The sequence below is a fragment of the Tauraco erythrolophus genome, chromosome 9 (genome assembly GCF_009769465.1).
Source record: "Tauraco erythrolophus isolate bTauEry1 chromosome 9, bTauEry1.pri, whole genome shotgun sequence".
Taxonomy (NCBI): Eukaryota; Metazoa; Chordata; class Aves; order Musophagiformes; family Musophagidae; genus Tauraco; species Tauraco erythrolophus.
This window is the reverse complement of record NC_141473.1, coordinates 37,310,198-37,321,908: the sequence shown is the minus strand read 5'-3', so window position 1 is coordinate 37,321,908 and position 11,711 is coordinate 37,310,198. Positions and strand designations below refer to the sequence as shown.

Genomic DNA, 11,711 nt, shown 5'->3' with positions numbered 1-11,711 from the left:
CTCCTTTTTTTTTCCTACCTTTTTTTTTTTCTTCCTTTTTTCTTTCTTTTTTAGAGGAAAAAGAAACTCAAAGGGGGAGAGTCGTTCTTTAATTTTCGCTCTTCGAGCATAGGTTAAAATGCCAGGCAAGGAGGAGGCCCTCGCTATCGCTCATCTCCTCCAGGAACTGCATTGCATCACTTGGAAAACAGGATGAGAGGACATGAGACATCTCATCCCGATGTCTTTTTAACAGCACTTAGTCATATGCATGGGGATTCACAGCACCAGCATCTACTGCAAGAAAACGAGCAGATGCCAGAAGATTTTATTTTACGCTTAGCCGAAGAAAAAAACCATGAGCGCTTTTTCCGTTTTAAATGCTAGCAACATTTTGCAGGCTGATTCCCTCGAGGAGAGTGGCAATTGGACACCAGTAACCCAATTTACCCAGCCAGGATGGCAAATTGCTTTGTGGGCTATCACCTATTCCTTCATCGTTATCACATCCATCGTTGGCAACGTCACCATCATCTGGATTATTCTTGCGCACAGGAGAATGAGGACTGCTACCAATTACTTTATTGTTAATTTGGCCCTTTCGGATTTGCTGATGTCCGCTTTCAATACCATCTTCAATTTTATTTACGCCAGTCACAACGTCTGGTATTTTGGCGAGGAATTCTGCAGGTTTCAGAACTGGTTCCCCATCACCGCGATGTTTGTGAGCATTTACTCCATGACAGCCGTGGCTGCAGAGAGGTAAGAGGCAAACTGAGAAGACGAGGTCTGAAAAATTCACTGTAAGTTATAAAAAATTATTGCAATAACTTTTGGCAATTGGCCCCCACCTACCGTGCCAGGTGCCTTATCAACAAAGTGGGAGGAGTGCCAGGCAAATGGACTATGGGTGTCAGATGCTATTTATGGCGTGAAAGGAAGGCTCTTCTCTCTTATCCCTGGTCTGAATCGCACCTGAATGTTTCATATAAAGTGGAAGTGGCTGGTATTTTATTATTCCCGTGTTACTGATCATAAATTGTTTCCCAGTCATCCTGCAAACTCTTTTTTTTTTTCTTTTTAAACAATGAGAAAGACCTCTCGTTTGGACAGAGCTGGAGCAATATGAATATGTTGCAGGATCCACAATCCCACTTGTGAGTCCAGCAAGCCACCAGAAATAATGGGAATTGGATCAGAAATGGCAGAGCCTGCTCCAGTAGTTCACAATAATGACTTATTCCAAGAGGGAGGAAAGTAATTACAGTGATTTTGTTTGACTTCTGAGTTAATTTGGTATTTTCATAATACTCTCTTGCATCTGCCAAGTCTCTCTTACTCGAGCTGAAATTTGCAGAGTCTGAATGTGTTTACAGCTCATTGTTAAGTAGCGTGACGATGTTTTTCTTTTTACTAGAAAGTGGCCAAAAGTCCATGGGAATTTCCTCTCTTTAACAGCAATGGCATGTAAAAGAAGTAGATGAGGTTAATCTCCCGTCTAGGCACTCTTCCTTCCATCCTTCCTGTCTTCCCTCTGTTTCTTCCACTCTCTGCCTTGGCACTGGGAATATCTGTATCTTTTCTATCCTATATCCCTGCTACAATCCCATGGCAAATTCTTTCCCTGGGCAGCCAAACCCGGCGTGCAGAAATACCTGGCAGTCCTTTATCAAGCCCTCCTGTGGACTTTGCAGTTTCCTTCAGGATTCCTCCGTTCCTTATCAAGCGCACGTATCCACGAAGGGCCCTTCCAGCTCCCTCGGGAGCGGAGCCAGGGTCCCTCTGGAGCCATCCGAAAAGCATTGCTCCGTGAGTCATCGGAGTCACTCCCACGCCTCCTCGCAGCTCGGTTCACCCCGGCACACCCAGCCTCAGGAAGCAATCGATAGACAAATCAAACCAGATAAACAAACTAGCAGGAGAAAGACGGCTTTGCCCCGTGAGCATGGAACGCCCACTGCACCCGCACCGGAGCTGCGGATATGGCCCGGCTTGACACGCACCTGCCACGGCACAGGGCAGCAGGTCGTTAATAAGCACAGGGATGAGGGATGTATTTATCAGCCTGCAGTTGTCCAGATGAAAGCAAATCCCTATTTAGAAGCAACGGCAGCTCAGTTTTAGACTGGAATACTCTTTTGTTGTTCCTGGCTTTAAATCAAGGGTTGTTGGTAATTGCTATTTTATACATCTGGTCTGCCAAAGAAATTTTTTTTTTTTTTTTTTTAAATCCGTTTCAGCTTGTCCTCATGTCTCCCTACTCTTGTTCCTTGGACACTTTTGATGAAAGTACCTATACAGCCAAAATCTCTTTAGTCACATGGCACAGATCAGAAAGAAACTTTGCCATCTTGCTGCAAACCATATTTAGCTATTCTTTGCTTAGTCTTAAAATAGATCTTGACACTGTCTCCTGGAAACTCGCAGCTTCCATTTATTGTTATGAGAACCTGTGTTCACTCGGGCTCCGTTGTTTAACTTTGATAAAACAATGTCTTTTGAAGTGGTTTATTGTAAGGAAGGAGGCTAAGAAGTGACAGCTCTATAAGTCATCTTTGCCTGCCATGTAAAAGGCCCTGGCAATACTGCTCACCGTTGGGTTTAGGACCACTCTTTTTCCCCCGTTTCAAGCTGCTCTGTGTACTGGAGCAGCTGTTTCCACTGCACACTTTCCGCAGTGCTCCAGGCAGAAATGTAGTACATCAGATCGAGTTTCACACTCCAGTTAGCAAAGCCTCCTAGGCCCCCTTCGGAAAGTGTGCAAGGATGTCCGAAACCCAGCTTGTTTTGTCTGTGTGGGATGAGGACCGGAGGAAGGATGCCGGGAGCGTGGTCCCAGTGTCCTGGGATGTCAAAGGGAGCGGGGCACGGAGAGAGGGCACAGGGAGCACGAGCAGCCAAAGGCAGCCCTGCCACACAGCAACAGCAGCCAGGAGATCTCAGCAGATATGGTAAATCTCCCAGCTTGTAGGAGCTTGCCTAAAAGTGTGGCTCGCCTCGGGGGTGCACCCCTGGCTGAGTGGGAAAGCCTCCACCCACAGCCCTGTAACACCTTCGATATCTGCAACACGGGCTGCTGCATCAGGCTGCTTCGGCGGCACCGCTTATGCCCAGGGCTTGCCATTCACCAAGAGCCACGGATCATGGATTTGGGCACTTCCGTGGGCAAACGTTATCCAGAATTCCTTCCTGAGCAGATTGAGCATTGTATAACAACATTTTCTTCAGCCTTACAACGAGCTGAAGAAAAGCAAGGTGACATGAAAATTTTGTAGCTAAATAAGGCTCTGCTGCCGCGCGGTTCTGGCTTACTTACTGCGCTGTCTCTCCGTGCAGCCGCCCTCCGTCCTGCCGCAGCAGCCGGGCAGAGCTCCCTCCCAACAGCCTGGCCAAGAGACAGCACAGAGTTTGTCAGATTGTCGCTATGAAAACCAGGAGGCAATTGGCATTTTCCACTCTATTTTGCCTTTGTAACAGCCATGACAAAGCGTACGGAAAGCATGACAAGAAATGCATAATTGATTATGTACTCATTACGATACCATGCATTTCTACATGGGGAACTTAAAACCAGAGAGCGCCCTGGGCTCCCAAGTAATCCAATAGTCAGATGTGCCATGAGGGCTCTGAGCAGGTGTGGGACGAAAGGGTCAGCCTTCCCTTTCCACCGCGAGCGCAAGTGCTCAAGCATTTACAGGCAGAGGTGGATGGTGCATGAGTTTTCCACAGCTTAAAATCAGTGGGGGAAAATTCAGTGTAAAGGGTACTCGAAACCCCAATCTGCTATTGTGATAATATGAGGCGTCAGAGGAGATTGACGTAATTAGGGGGAAACAGAGTGCCCGGGGTTTTTTTTTGGTAGAAGAAGGAGAAAAGGGCACAGTATTAAACAGTGTGTAACGCCAAACTAACACAAACAGTTCCCAGCATGACATTTCAGACCAAACACATAAAGCATCTGAAAAAGCAGTTTAGAAAAAAAATTTCAAAGTAAAAGGAAAACTTTCGAAGACCATATGCAGAAGGCATAGATGACTGCTTCCTCCGCACACCAGAAGCATCCATCCACATGGGTTTAATGTATTCTACCCTAAGACTTGCAATCATTCTCTTCAGAAAGGGTTAACTTCTAATTATTTATAGGCTGGAACCTACCAAAATGTGTCTATAAATAAAGCCCATTATCCCATCCTGGTGAGTTTTTACACTTGTTATATTTGTTGTACAGTTTACCAATGCAACTGTAAAAGCATTACCTATTTTTCTGGCAGGTACGTGGCAATAATTCATCCCTTCAAGCCCAGGCTCTCTGCTGGAAGCACCAGAGTCATCATAGGCATCATCTGGCTGGTGGCATTTGGGCTCGCCTTCCCGCAGTGCTTCTACGCCGAGATCATGATGGACAACGGAACGACAAAATGCATCGTCGTCTGGCCCGACGACGTCGGATCCAAGCACCAGCTCACGTAAGAGAAACGAGATAACTCCCAATTCATGCAAAAGTTAACTAGGTCATCTCCAAACTTTTGGCTACAGGCAATACTGGGAGAGAGGGCAGGGGGGAACCACGCAGCAGGGGTATACGGGTCTGGGGCAGCCCATCTAAGCTCAGTTTAAGCCAGCTGTGGAAAAAGTTGCCAGGTGATCATGGCTCAGGGTTAAAGAAGGGTGATGCACCATCCTCCCCTGCTTTGAAAACTGGTTATAAGGTCTAGAAACCCTAAATACAGGGGGGATGTAAGAGAATCCAGCACGAAAAGTCTCTAAAGGAGCAATAAATCCTGATTCCAAAGATTTTGGATTTTCTCCCTCCGTCAGGGAGGGAGAAACTCAATATCTTTAATGCTAAGAAGCCACATAATTAGCTAAAAATTATGCTGCTTTTTGGTGCAGGGCGAGGGGGAAGAGAAGCATATTTCAAACATCGTAAGGTTTTATAGACTGACTTATCTGAGCACACATCTGCGCTCCCAAAAGCTCCCAACCCTCACAGCAATTTCCTCCTGCTTTAAAGCAAGATTGTTCAGACAGATGAAACAAGCCATACTCTGCTTTTAGGGGATCTGCTGTGATTAATCATTATTCAAAGCACACGATACACAGAGCAGTTTGAGAAACTTATCAAGCAAAACATATTTACCCAAAGTAGTAAGGGAAGAACTGCAGGAAAGGAACAAACTGATTAACAAAATGGAAACAATTTTTCAAACCAAAACCAAGTGCTAAGCTCCCCACATCCATTCTTCACCGTGTATGCTTTTGCCCAGCTCCATGAACCAGGGACATTTTTCCCTTCGCAGTCACTACCTCTGGCAGACAGCTGGACGCCTCCTACAGTTAGTTATTCCAAACTAACTGGTTTTCACGCTAATATGTGCCAGGTTCCAGGAGCTTCATGAACGTTTAGCTGAGCTGCAGCGTATTCAGCCACTGGCAGTCAGTTGTCCCCGGTCTCCAGAGTCACAGAAGAGCAAAGAGTAAAATCAGGCTCACGTTATGTTGGGTGATGCTCCTCCTGGGGCTCCTTCGTTGGTACCCCCCATGGCACATGCTGGGGAACACAATATGCCAGGCTCCTATTGATTGAGAAGGAGGGATAGCAGATAATCACTTACATATAAGTCACTGATGACTATTCCATTCAGATGAAAAGATTTAGGTTTATTTCTCCCTCGTCCACTGTTCGGGAAGGATTCAAACAAGAGTTTACGAGCATGCCGACAAAATCTCTGCGAGCTGGAAAAGTTGGGTCCTGAATAGGGCAAATAACAGGGCAGGTTCTTTCTGAAATCCCCAGCTGAAGAGCAGCAGCTCCCAAACACATTAAATCACTTCATCCACCAGCTCACTCTGCCTGAATGGCCTCAGATTTGCACGTTTCAGTAGCTCTCCTAGAAAGGAAGTTGGAAGCAGCGCTCCCCAGAAATCATCTTGAGTGACGGATCTGTCCGGACGAATGGCTGCAACACAGACCAGGGAGAAAAAGCCACGTACAGCCACTCGTGCTAGTCCAAATACAGAGGAAAAGCAATAATAAGAAATTCAAAGAAAAACACAAATAAATGGAGAACTGGGTTCCTCTGTTGACCGTGGGTCCTCCAAATAAAACCAGCTTTCAAGATTTGATGTCAAAGATTTTCAAGATTTCTAGACTTTGGAACAAAGGAGAATTCTTTTCTGCAGGAAAAATGTGTATAATTATGACAGAAACAAGTTAAAAAAAAAAACAAATAATGACCAATACTGTGACTGCCAATGCCCGAGAAATCTTGGATACGAAGGGACTAAATTTGTAGAATTTTAACCAAAATAAAGAACCTTAACCACAGAGGATTTTTTTTTCAGGTGACAGGCTAATTTTGCAGCAAAGTAGCAAAACTACAAGACTACAAGTTTCTTTTTGCTACGCGCTCGAGCTTAGGCTCCCATCCTCTCCTCCTCCTCCCAGGATGGGAACTCTAAAAGGGCTTTGGGTTTCTGCTGCGCTCCACACACGGTATTAGACCTTCAAAAGAGGTACCCCTCCGAGGAGACTTGGGAAGGGTGGCAAACAGGCAGCGATAAACTCGCCACATATCACAAATAGAATATTTTTCTCTGCGCAGCCACCGTTCTGGTATTTGCAACCCCCCCCCCCCCCTCAAGGAGCAAACACCACCAAGCGGCACCCCACCACCCGTTTCAACCGCGCTCTGCAAAGCAGCTGACCCCGCTCGCTAACGCGGCAAGTGGCCCCAGAGAAAGACCATTTGCACCCAGCCTTTTGTGGTCACTGCCAGCAGCGTGTGCCAGAGCCCTCCTGCCTAATCCTAGTTTTTACACTGTTTATGTTAATCTGACAGCTGCTGTAAGCCAGCGAGCATGTTGTTCCCTCCCCATAAATGGTGGTTCCTTAAAATAATCAAACCCCAGCGTGAGGGAACGAGCAGAAGCTTGCGGGATAACATGGAAAGCTAGGAAGGGCTGAGCTAAAATACAGCCGAAGGAGATGCCAGCGCTTTCGGCTGGAGCAGTAACCAAGCAGCCTGTTGGCAACTCATAACTGTGTGTGCACACACAAATAAAACCAGCCAGCAACACAAATGCAGCAATGACTGCCACTCACTTTCTGCACGCTCTAAGCAGGCAACATTCCGTCCTCGCTATCTGCAGAGTCTTCCCTGATGACTTTGTGCACCCTGTTAGCAGCCAGCTCATTTTGCAGTCCCCAATCCAGGTTTTTTCACTGTTGCCACTATTGCATTCGTCAAGTTACTCCGTAGTTTTCGGAATATTCCTTTTCCATATCCGTGATTTAAAGGTTCGTGTTTTTACAGCCACAAGTCTCAAACGTCTCTCTCTCTCCTGACTGCAGTGGGATAGCAAAGCTCAGGGCAGGTGGCCACGGAACGTAACCCTCTTGATAAAAGAAAAACGATATTACTCTGTCTCCAAAGAGCAGTGAATCCAGTCCAAGGACTAATCATCACAACACAAGAGAGATGAGCCTTTCCTGTTTACAGAAGTCCCTGCAATGATGTTTGTAGGCAAAATTTCTGCTTCTTTATGCTTTGGGGCTGAAGTTAATGGGAGCCAGACACACATGTCCAAAAGACAATTTCTGAAAGAGCCCTTCAGGAGATGTACTGACTATGAAAACCTGCTTGTTCTTCTTTTTCAGGTATCACATTGCAGTGATCGTGTTGATTTATTTACTGCCTTTAATGGTGATGTTTGTTGCATACAGCATTATAGGAATTACTCTGTGGAGCAGCGCGGTTCCAGGCAATCACCTTAACAGAGCCCGCTACGAACACCAAGTTAATGCCAAAAAAAAGGTCAGAAGCGAAACTTAAAAATAATTACCCCCAGCGCACCAGCCCTGCTGGCTCCAACTCCAAAACAGAGCTTGTGTTTGATACAAAATCTTGTGGGATTGGGCCTAAAAGGTTGACAACATATTTTGGGCCGGGTGTAAAGGGCATTATCCAGCAAGTATGAAAAAAATGGTGATCTTCGAGCCCAGGAAGAAGGGCTCACGTCAGTAGGCAGCAAGCCAGTTCCCAGCAGTCCTTAAAGAGTAAATCCCAGTGTCCAGGGAATCTGCACGTCACAGGATAAACCCAGGAAAAACTCTGGATGGGGTGGGGAGGTTTTGGTGTAACAGCAGATCTCGCGTTTCCCTAGCACATCTTTCTGATGTAGCTGCAAGCAGTTCCTATGCAGAAAGTCCACTCAGTGCACCGGGAAATGTTTGCTCTAACTCTCATCCTGTTCCCAGTTTACATCATCGAGGCTCGTTTCTTTGCCGTAGCAGCCCAGGTCTACATGCCATGTGCAAAACCAAAGCAAAAGCAGGGCTTCCCATTTCCCCAGCAAGTTCAGTCGGTCACTCAGAGGCCCAGGAATCACACACTGGTTTTGTTTTTCTAGTTTGTGAAGACCATGGTGGTAGTTGTGATCATTTTTGCTGTCTGCTGGCTGCCCTATCACATATACTTCATCCTGGGCAGCTTCAAGGAAGACATCTACCAGCAGAAGTACATTCAGCAGGTTTATCTCGCAATCTTTCTGCTTGCCATGAGTTCGACAATGTACAACCCCATCATATACTGCTGTCTTAACCAAAGGTGAGTAGCGTGCACATGTGTGCGCAGTGAAAACGAGAATCTCAGTCTGAAAAAGCATAAATCTCTGGAGGTGACAACAACTGTGATTTTCAACTGCAGTACATATGCGTGGTAGAGAAAAGTTAATATATACTCTGCTGATGGTGTGAGATTAGCCATACCGTGCAACTGAGATTTTAACTCAATCCTTAAGATTTTCTGCTTCCCAATAAAGCGCAGGCAGCGGGCGTATGATCAGCACAGCCACAACTGCACCAGTTTCCACACGCAGACTACCGTATTTCCAAAGGAGGAGGGAGGAATTTGTAATCCCTGCAACGCATCTGCTGGCCTGATGCCAGGCTGGCTCAGCCACTCGCTTCTCCCGCGCAGCCACCCCCCAGCACAGCCCTGAGCCCCCCACGACTCACCCTCACGAGGAGCAGGAGCAGCCCACGGGTGATCTGCCGAGATTCCCGTCTGGACACACAACCAGTAGGAGCGAGCAGCTGGGAGAGCACAGCCTCGTCATGCCAAGAGATGTCTCTCTTGCTCTGCGCTGAGAACGGGCTGCTCTCGGGATGCTGGTGCGTCGGGTGGCTGAGCGTAGGGTGCTGCTCTGGCTGCCCTGCGCATCTCCATCCCAAATCCTGCCTGCAGACCTCTCCCTAACCCGCATCTCTCTCCAGCCTCGCTGACGAGCAGTGAGCTCTAAGGGTCACAGACACCTATCAGCACACCACCTCCAGTGCAGCATCCCTGGAACTCCACAGTACGATGCCGAACTGCAGAGCGATGCTCGCTCGCAAAGGAAGGCAGTTCTGCAGCCCGTGCAGCCAATCTGCGTTTAACGTGAAACTCACAAACGCATCCTCCTCCTCCTCTCTCAGAAAGCAGACACCATCCTCATTTAATTATTCATGGGTCTTTAAAAAGTTTCCAGTGGGTAAACACACGGATTTTCCTCAGATGCTCTGCTTCTCACAAATACTGTTACCAGCATCACCTACTGAGCACATCAAACATCTTGCCATTTCACTGATCTTATGTATTTACTTAAAATATAAGGAAATCTGATCATAAACTCCTATTGCTTTTCCTCCATGGTTTTATATATTTAGCTCTTCACCTTGCTTCTTTGATTTCAATAGAGACTTTTTATTTCCATGGTCATTCAGAGGTAGAACCAAGTCATGCATTTTTTCTTTCTCTGGGCAATTAAAAAGATCATTTCACCATTTAATTTCTTTTCTGACATCTACAGGTTCCGTTCTGGCTTCAAATTAGCCTTCCGGTGGTGTCCATGCATAAAAGCAACTGAGAAAGACAAACTTAAACTTACGTCCCCATCTCTTTACCAGACGACCCACAGGAAGTCAAGAACAACAAGTTTCAACACAGAAACTCAACTGAATGAGAAAGAGAAGACATCATTTACCCTCACCCAACTAACGCTTTGATTTTCTCCTCCTGGTTCTGGCTCTATCCTAATCCACCATTTCAAGGCAGCAGATTAGTAGAAGCCTGAAGCAGGTCTTTTTTTCTGGAGCAACTGTTTCCTACCAGACTTTTTCAGATGCCATCAGCATTGAAAGCAGTCTGCTGATAATACTTATATCCACATAGGTCCAAATACCACCCAGCTACGGATGCAAGTTCAGCCCTCCCTTACACCAACAACTGCAATACAGAACAGATTTTTCCCATGAGGTCAAGAAGGCAGCGAAGCAGCCTAAGGCAGTGCCAATCAGTAGAATATAAATTATTCTCTTCCAGATAGCAATCTCCTGCTTTCTGTTCCACCAAGACACTTAAATCTGGAAAAGAGGTGATGGAGCAGAAAGGCTGGGGCACATCTGGCCCAGTTTGGATGGACCCTTGAAGCTGCGTGGGCAGCTAAGTCCCATGGCTCAGCAGTCCCAAGGTGGACAAGACTCTGGAGTAAAGCTTGTTTATGACAAAGGCAAATACTAACAGATCCAGACTGAAAAGCCTGACCTGAAAATTTTCTGAATTCTAGGATTTTCATGCCTGCAATTTCACCAGCACCATCTCTCATCAGATAAAAGCAAGAAACAGTTCCTTAAGATGTCGTCGTTGCATGGATTTCTATAACCTTGTACCAAAATACGATGTCATTTTCCTATTAAACTGTGCCCAAGTGATTCCTCCAACTCCACATTGTTAATGGCGGTGCCTAATTTGGAGAGCGAGGCTCTCTGAAGGGTCAGTAGCCAGGTGTTGGACGCTCACTGGCTTGGTCAGGGCTCATGAATCCTATGTGAATCCACCTCCCTTACCTCCTGTTAGTCCTGACCGCAGCCTGACCCATTGCTGTCTTTTCCCAGATAGTCCCTTCATCTTCCCTTTCCAGACTTACCCCATTTTTATTATCACTGTGCTTCTCTTCTCAGATACGATAATAAAGGCTGCAATATGCCATCTTCAAAGCCTGAGATGTTATGTGCAGGCATGCAAAACAGGAGAAGCTGAAATATAAACATTAAATAAAAGTAATGCAGCGTTTAATACCGGTGTGATTAAGTAGCTCCTCGCAATCACCCTCACCTTTCATGGCAGGTTTGTATATAATATCACAGAGCCATACCTTAGCATACAAAAAGCTCCTACAATGGTCAACAAGATCCAGTTATTTGAAATATTCCCTTTTGCTCTGTGAAAGCAAAACTACAAAGCATTGCCAGGCTTAAATTCTGCAGGAATCCACAGGAACCAGCAGATACACCTTTCTTCTCCACTTAATCATCATCTCCCTGGCTACTGTTGGGAACAATTATGTTGCACAGAGGCCCAACAAACTTGTCTCACTAATGGGACAACACAGCACAGGGTTGTGTGCACTTCTTAAAAAGTTCATTGTTTTAAATCATTCCAGAAGGTTCATTATTTTAAATCATTGCAGGAGGCAGTTTCTAAGCCTAGATGTTACCTCACCAGCCCTCTTAACTGCCCAGCCTGCTCTTCCCGAGACGGCACCGCTGGGGCGCGTGCAGGGCAGAGGGAGAGCAAGAAGAGGCACTTACAGACAGCCACCACCAAGTCTGCCTGGTGAAAGGGTTTCAAAGCGACTTGGGAGGGATGCTGTGCAAGGCACACGTCTCTGGGATCAGATGAGAGGCTGCA

The 11,711-nt window shown here is 46.3% G+C and overlaps 1 protein-coding gene across 1 annotated transcript; it reads left to right on the top strand.

Annotated features, from left to right (window-relative positions):
* The first annotated feature begins 337 nt into the window (after positions 1-337).
* Positions 338-10,027, top strand: TACR2 (tachykinin receptor 2). Its single transcript, XM_009988424.2, has 5 exons — positions 338-741; positions 4,251-4,445; positions 7,640-7,796; positions 8,392-8,588; positions 9,832-10,027. The coding sequence occupies exons 1-5, from the start codon at positions 338-340 to the stop codon at positions 10,025-10,027; spliced, it is 1,149 nt and encodes a 382-aa protein (XP_009986726.2).
* The last annotated feature ends 1,684 nt before the right edge of the window (positions 10,028-11,711 follow it).

What these genes read in the sequence shown, in the direction of transcription:
- TACR2 (XM_009988424.2), top strand. Translation starts at nt 338, where the DNA reads ATGAGCGCTTTTTCCGTTTTAAATGCTAGCAACATTTTGCAGGCTGAT. An exon ending in ACAGCCGTGGCTGCAGAGAG is followed by an intron (nt 742 to 4,250) that starts GTAAGAGGCAAA and finishes TTTTTCTGGCAG; the next exon opens with GTACGTGGCAATAATTCATC. An exon ending in GGATCCAAGCACCAGCTCAC is followed by an intron (nt 4,446 to 7,639) that starts GTAAGAGAAACG and finishes CTTCTTTTTCAG; the next exon opens with GTATCACATTGCAGTGATCG.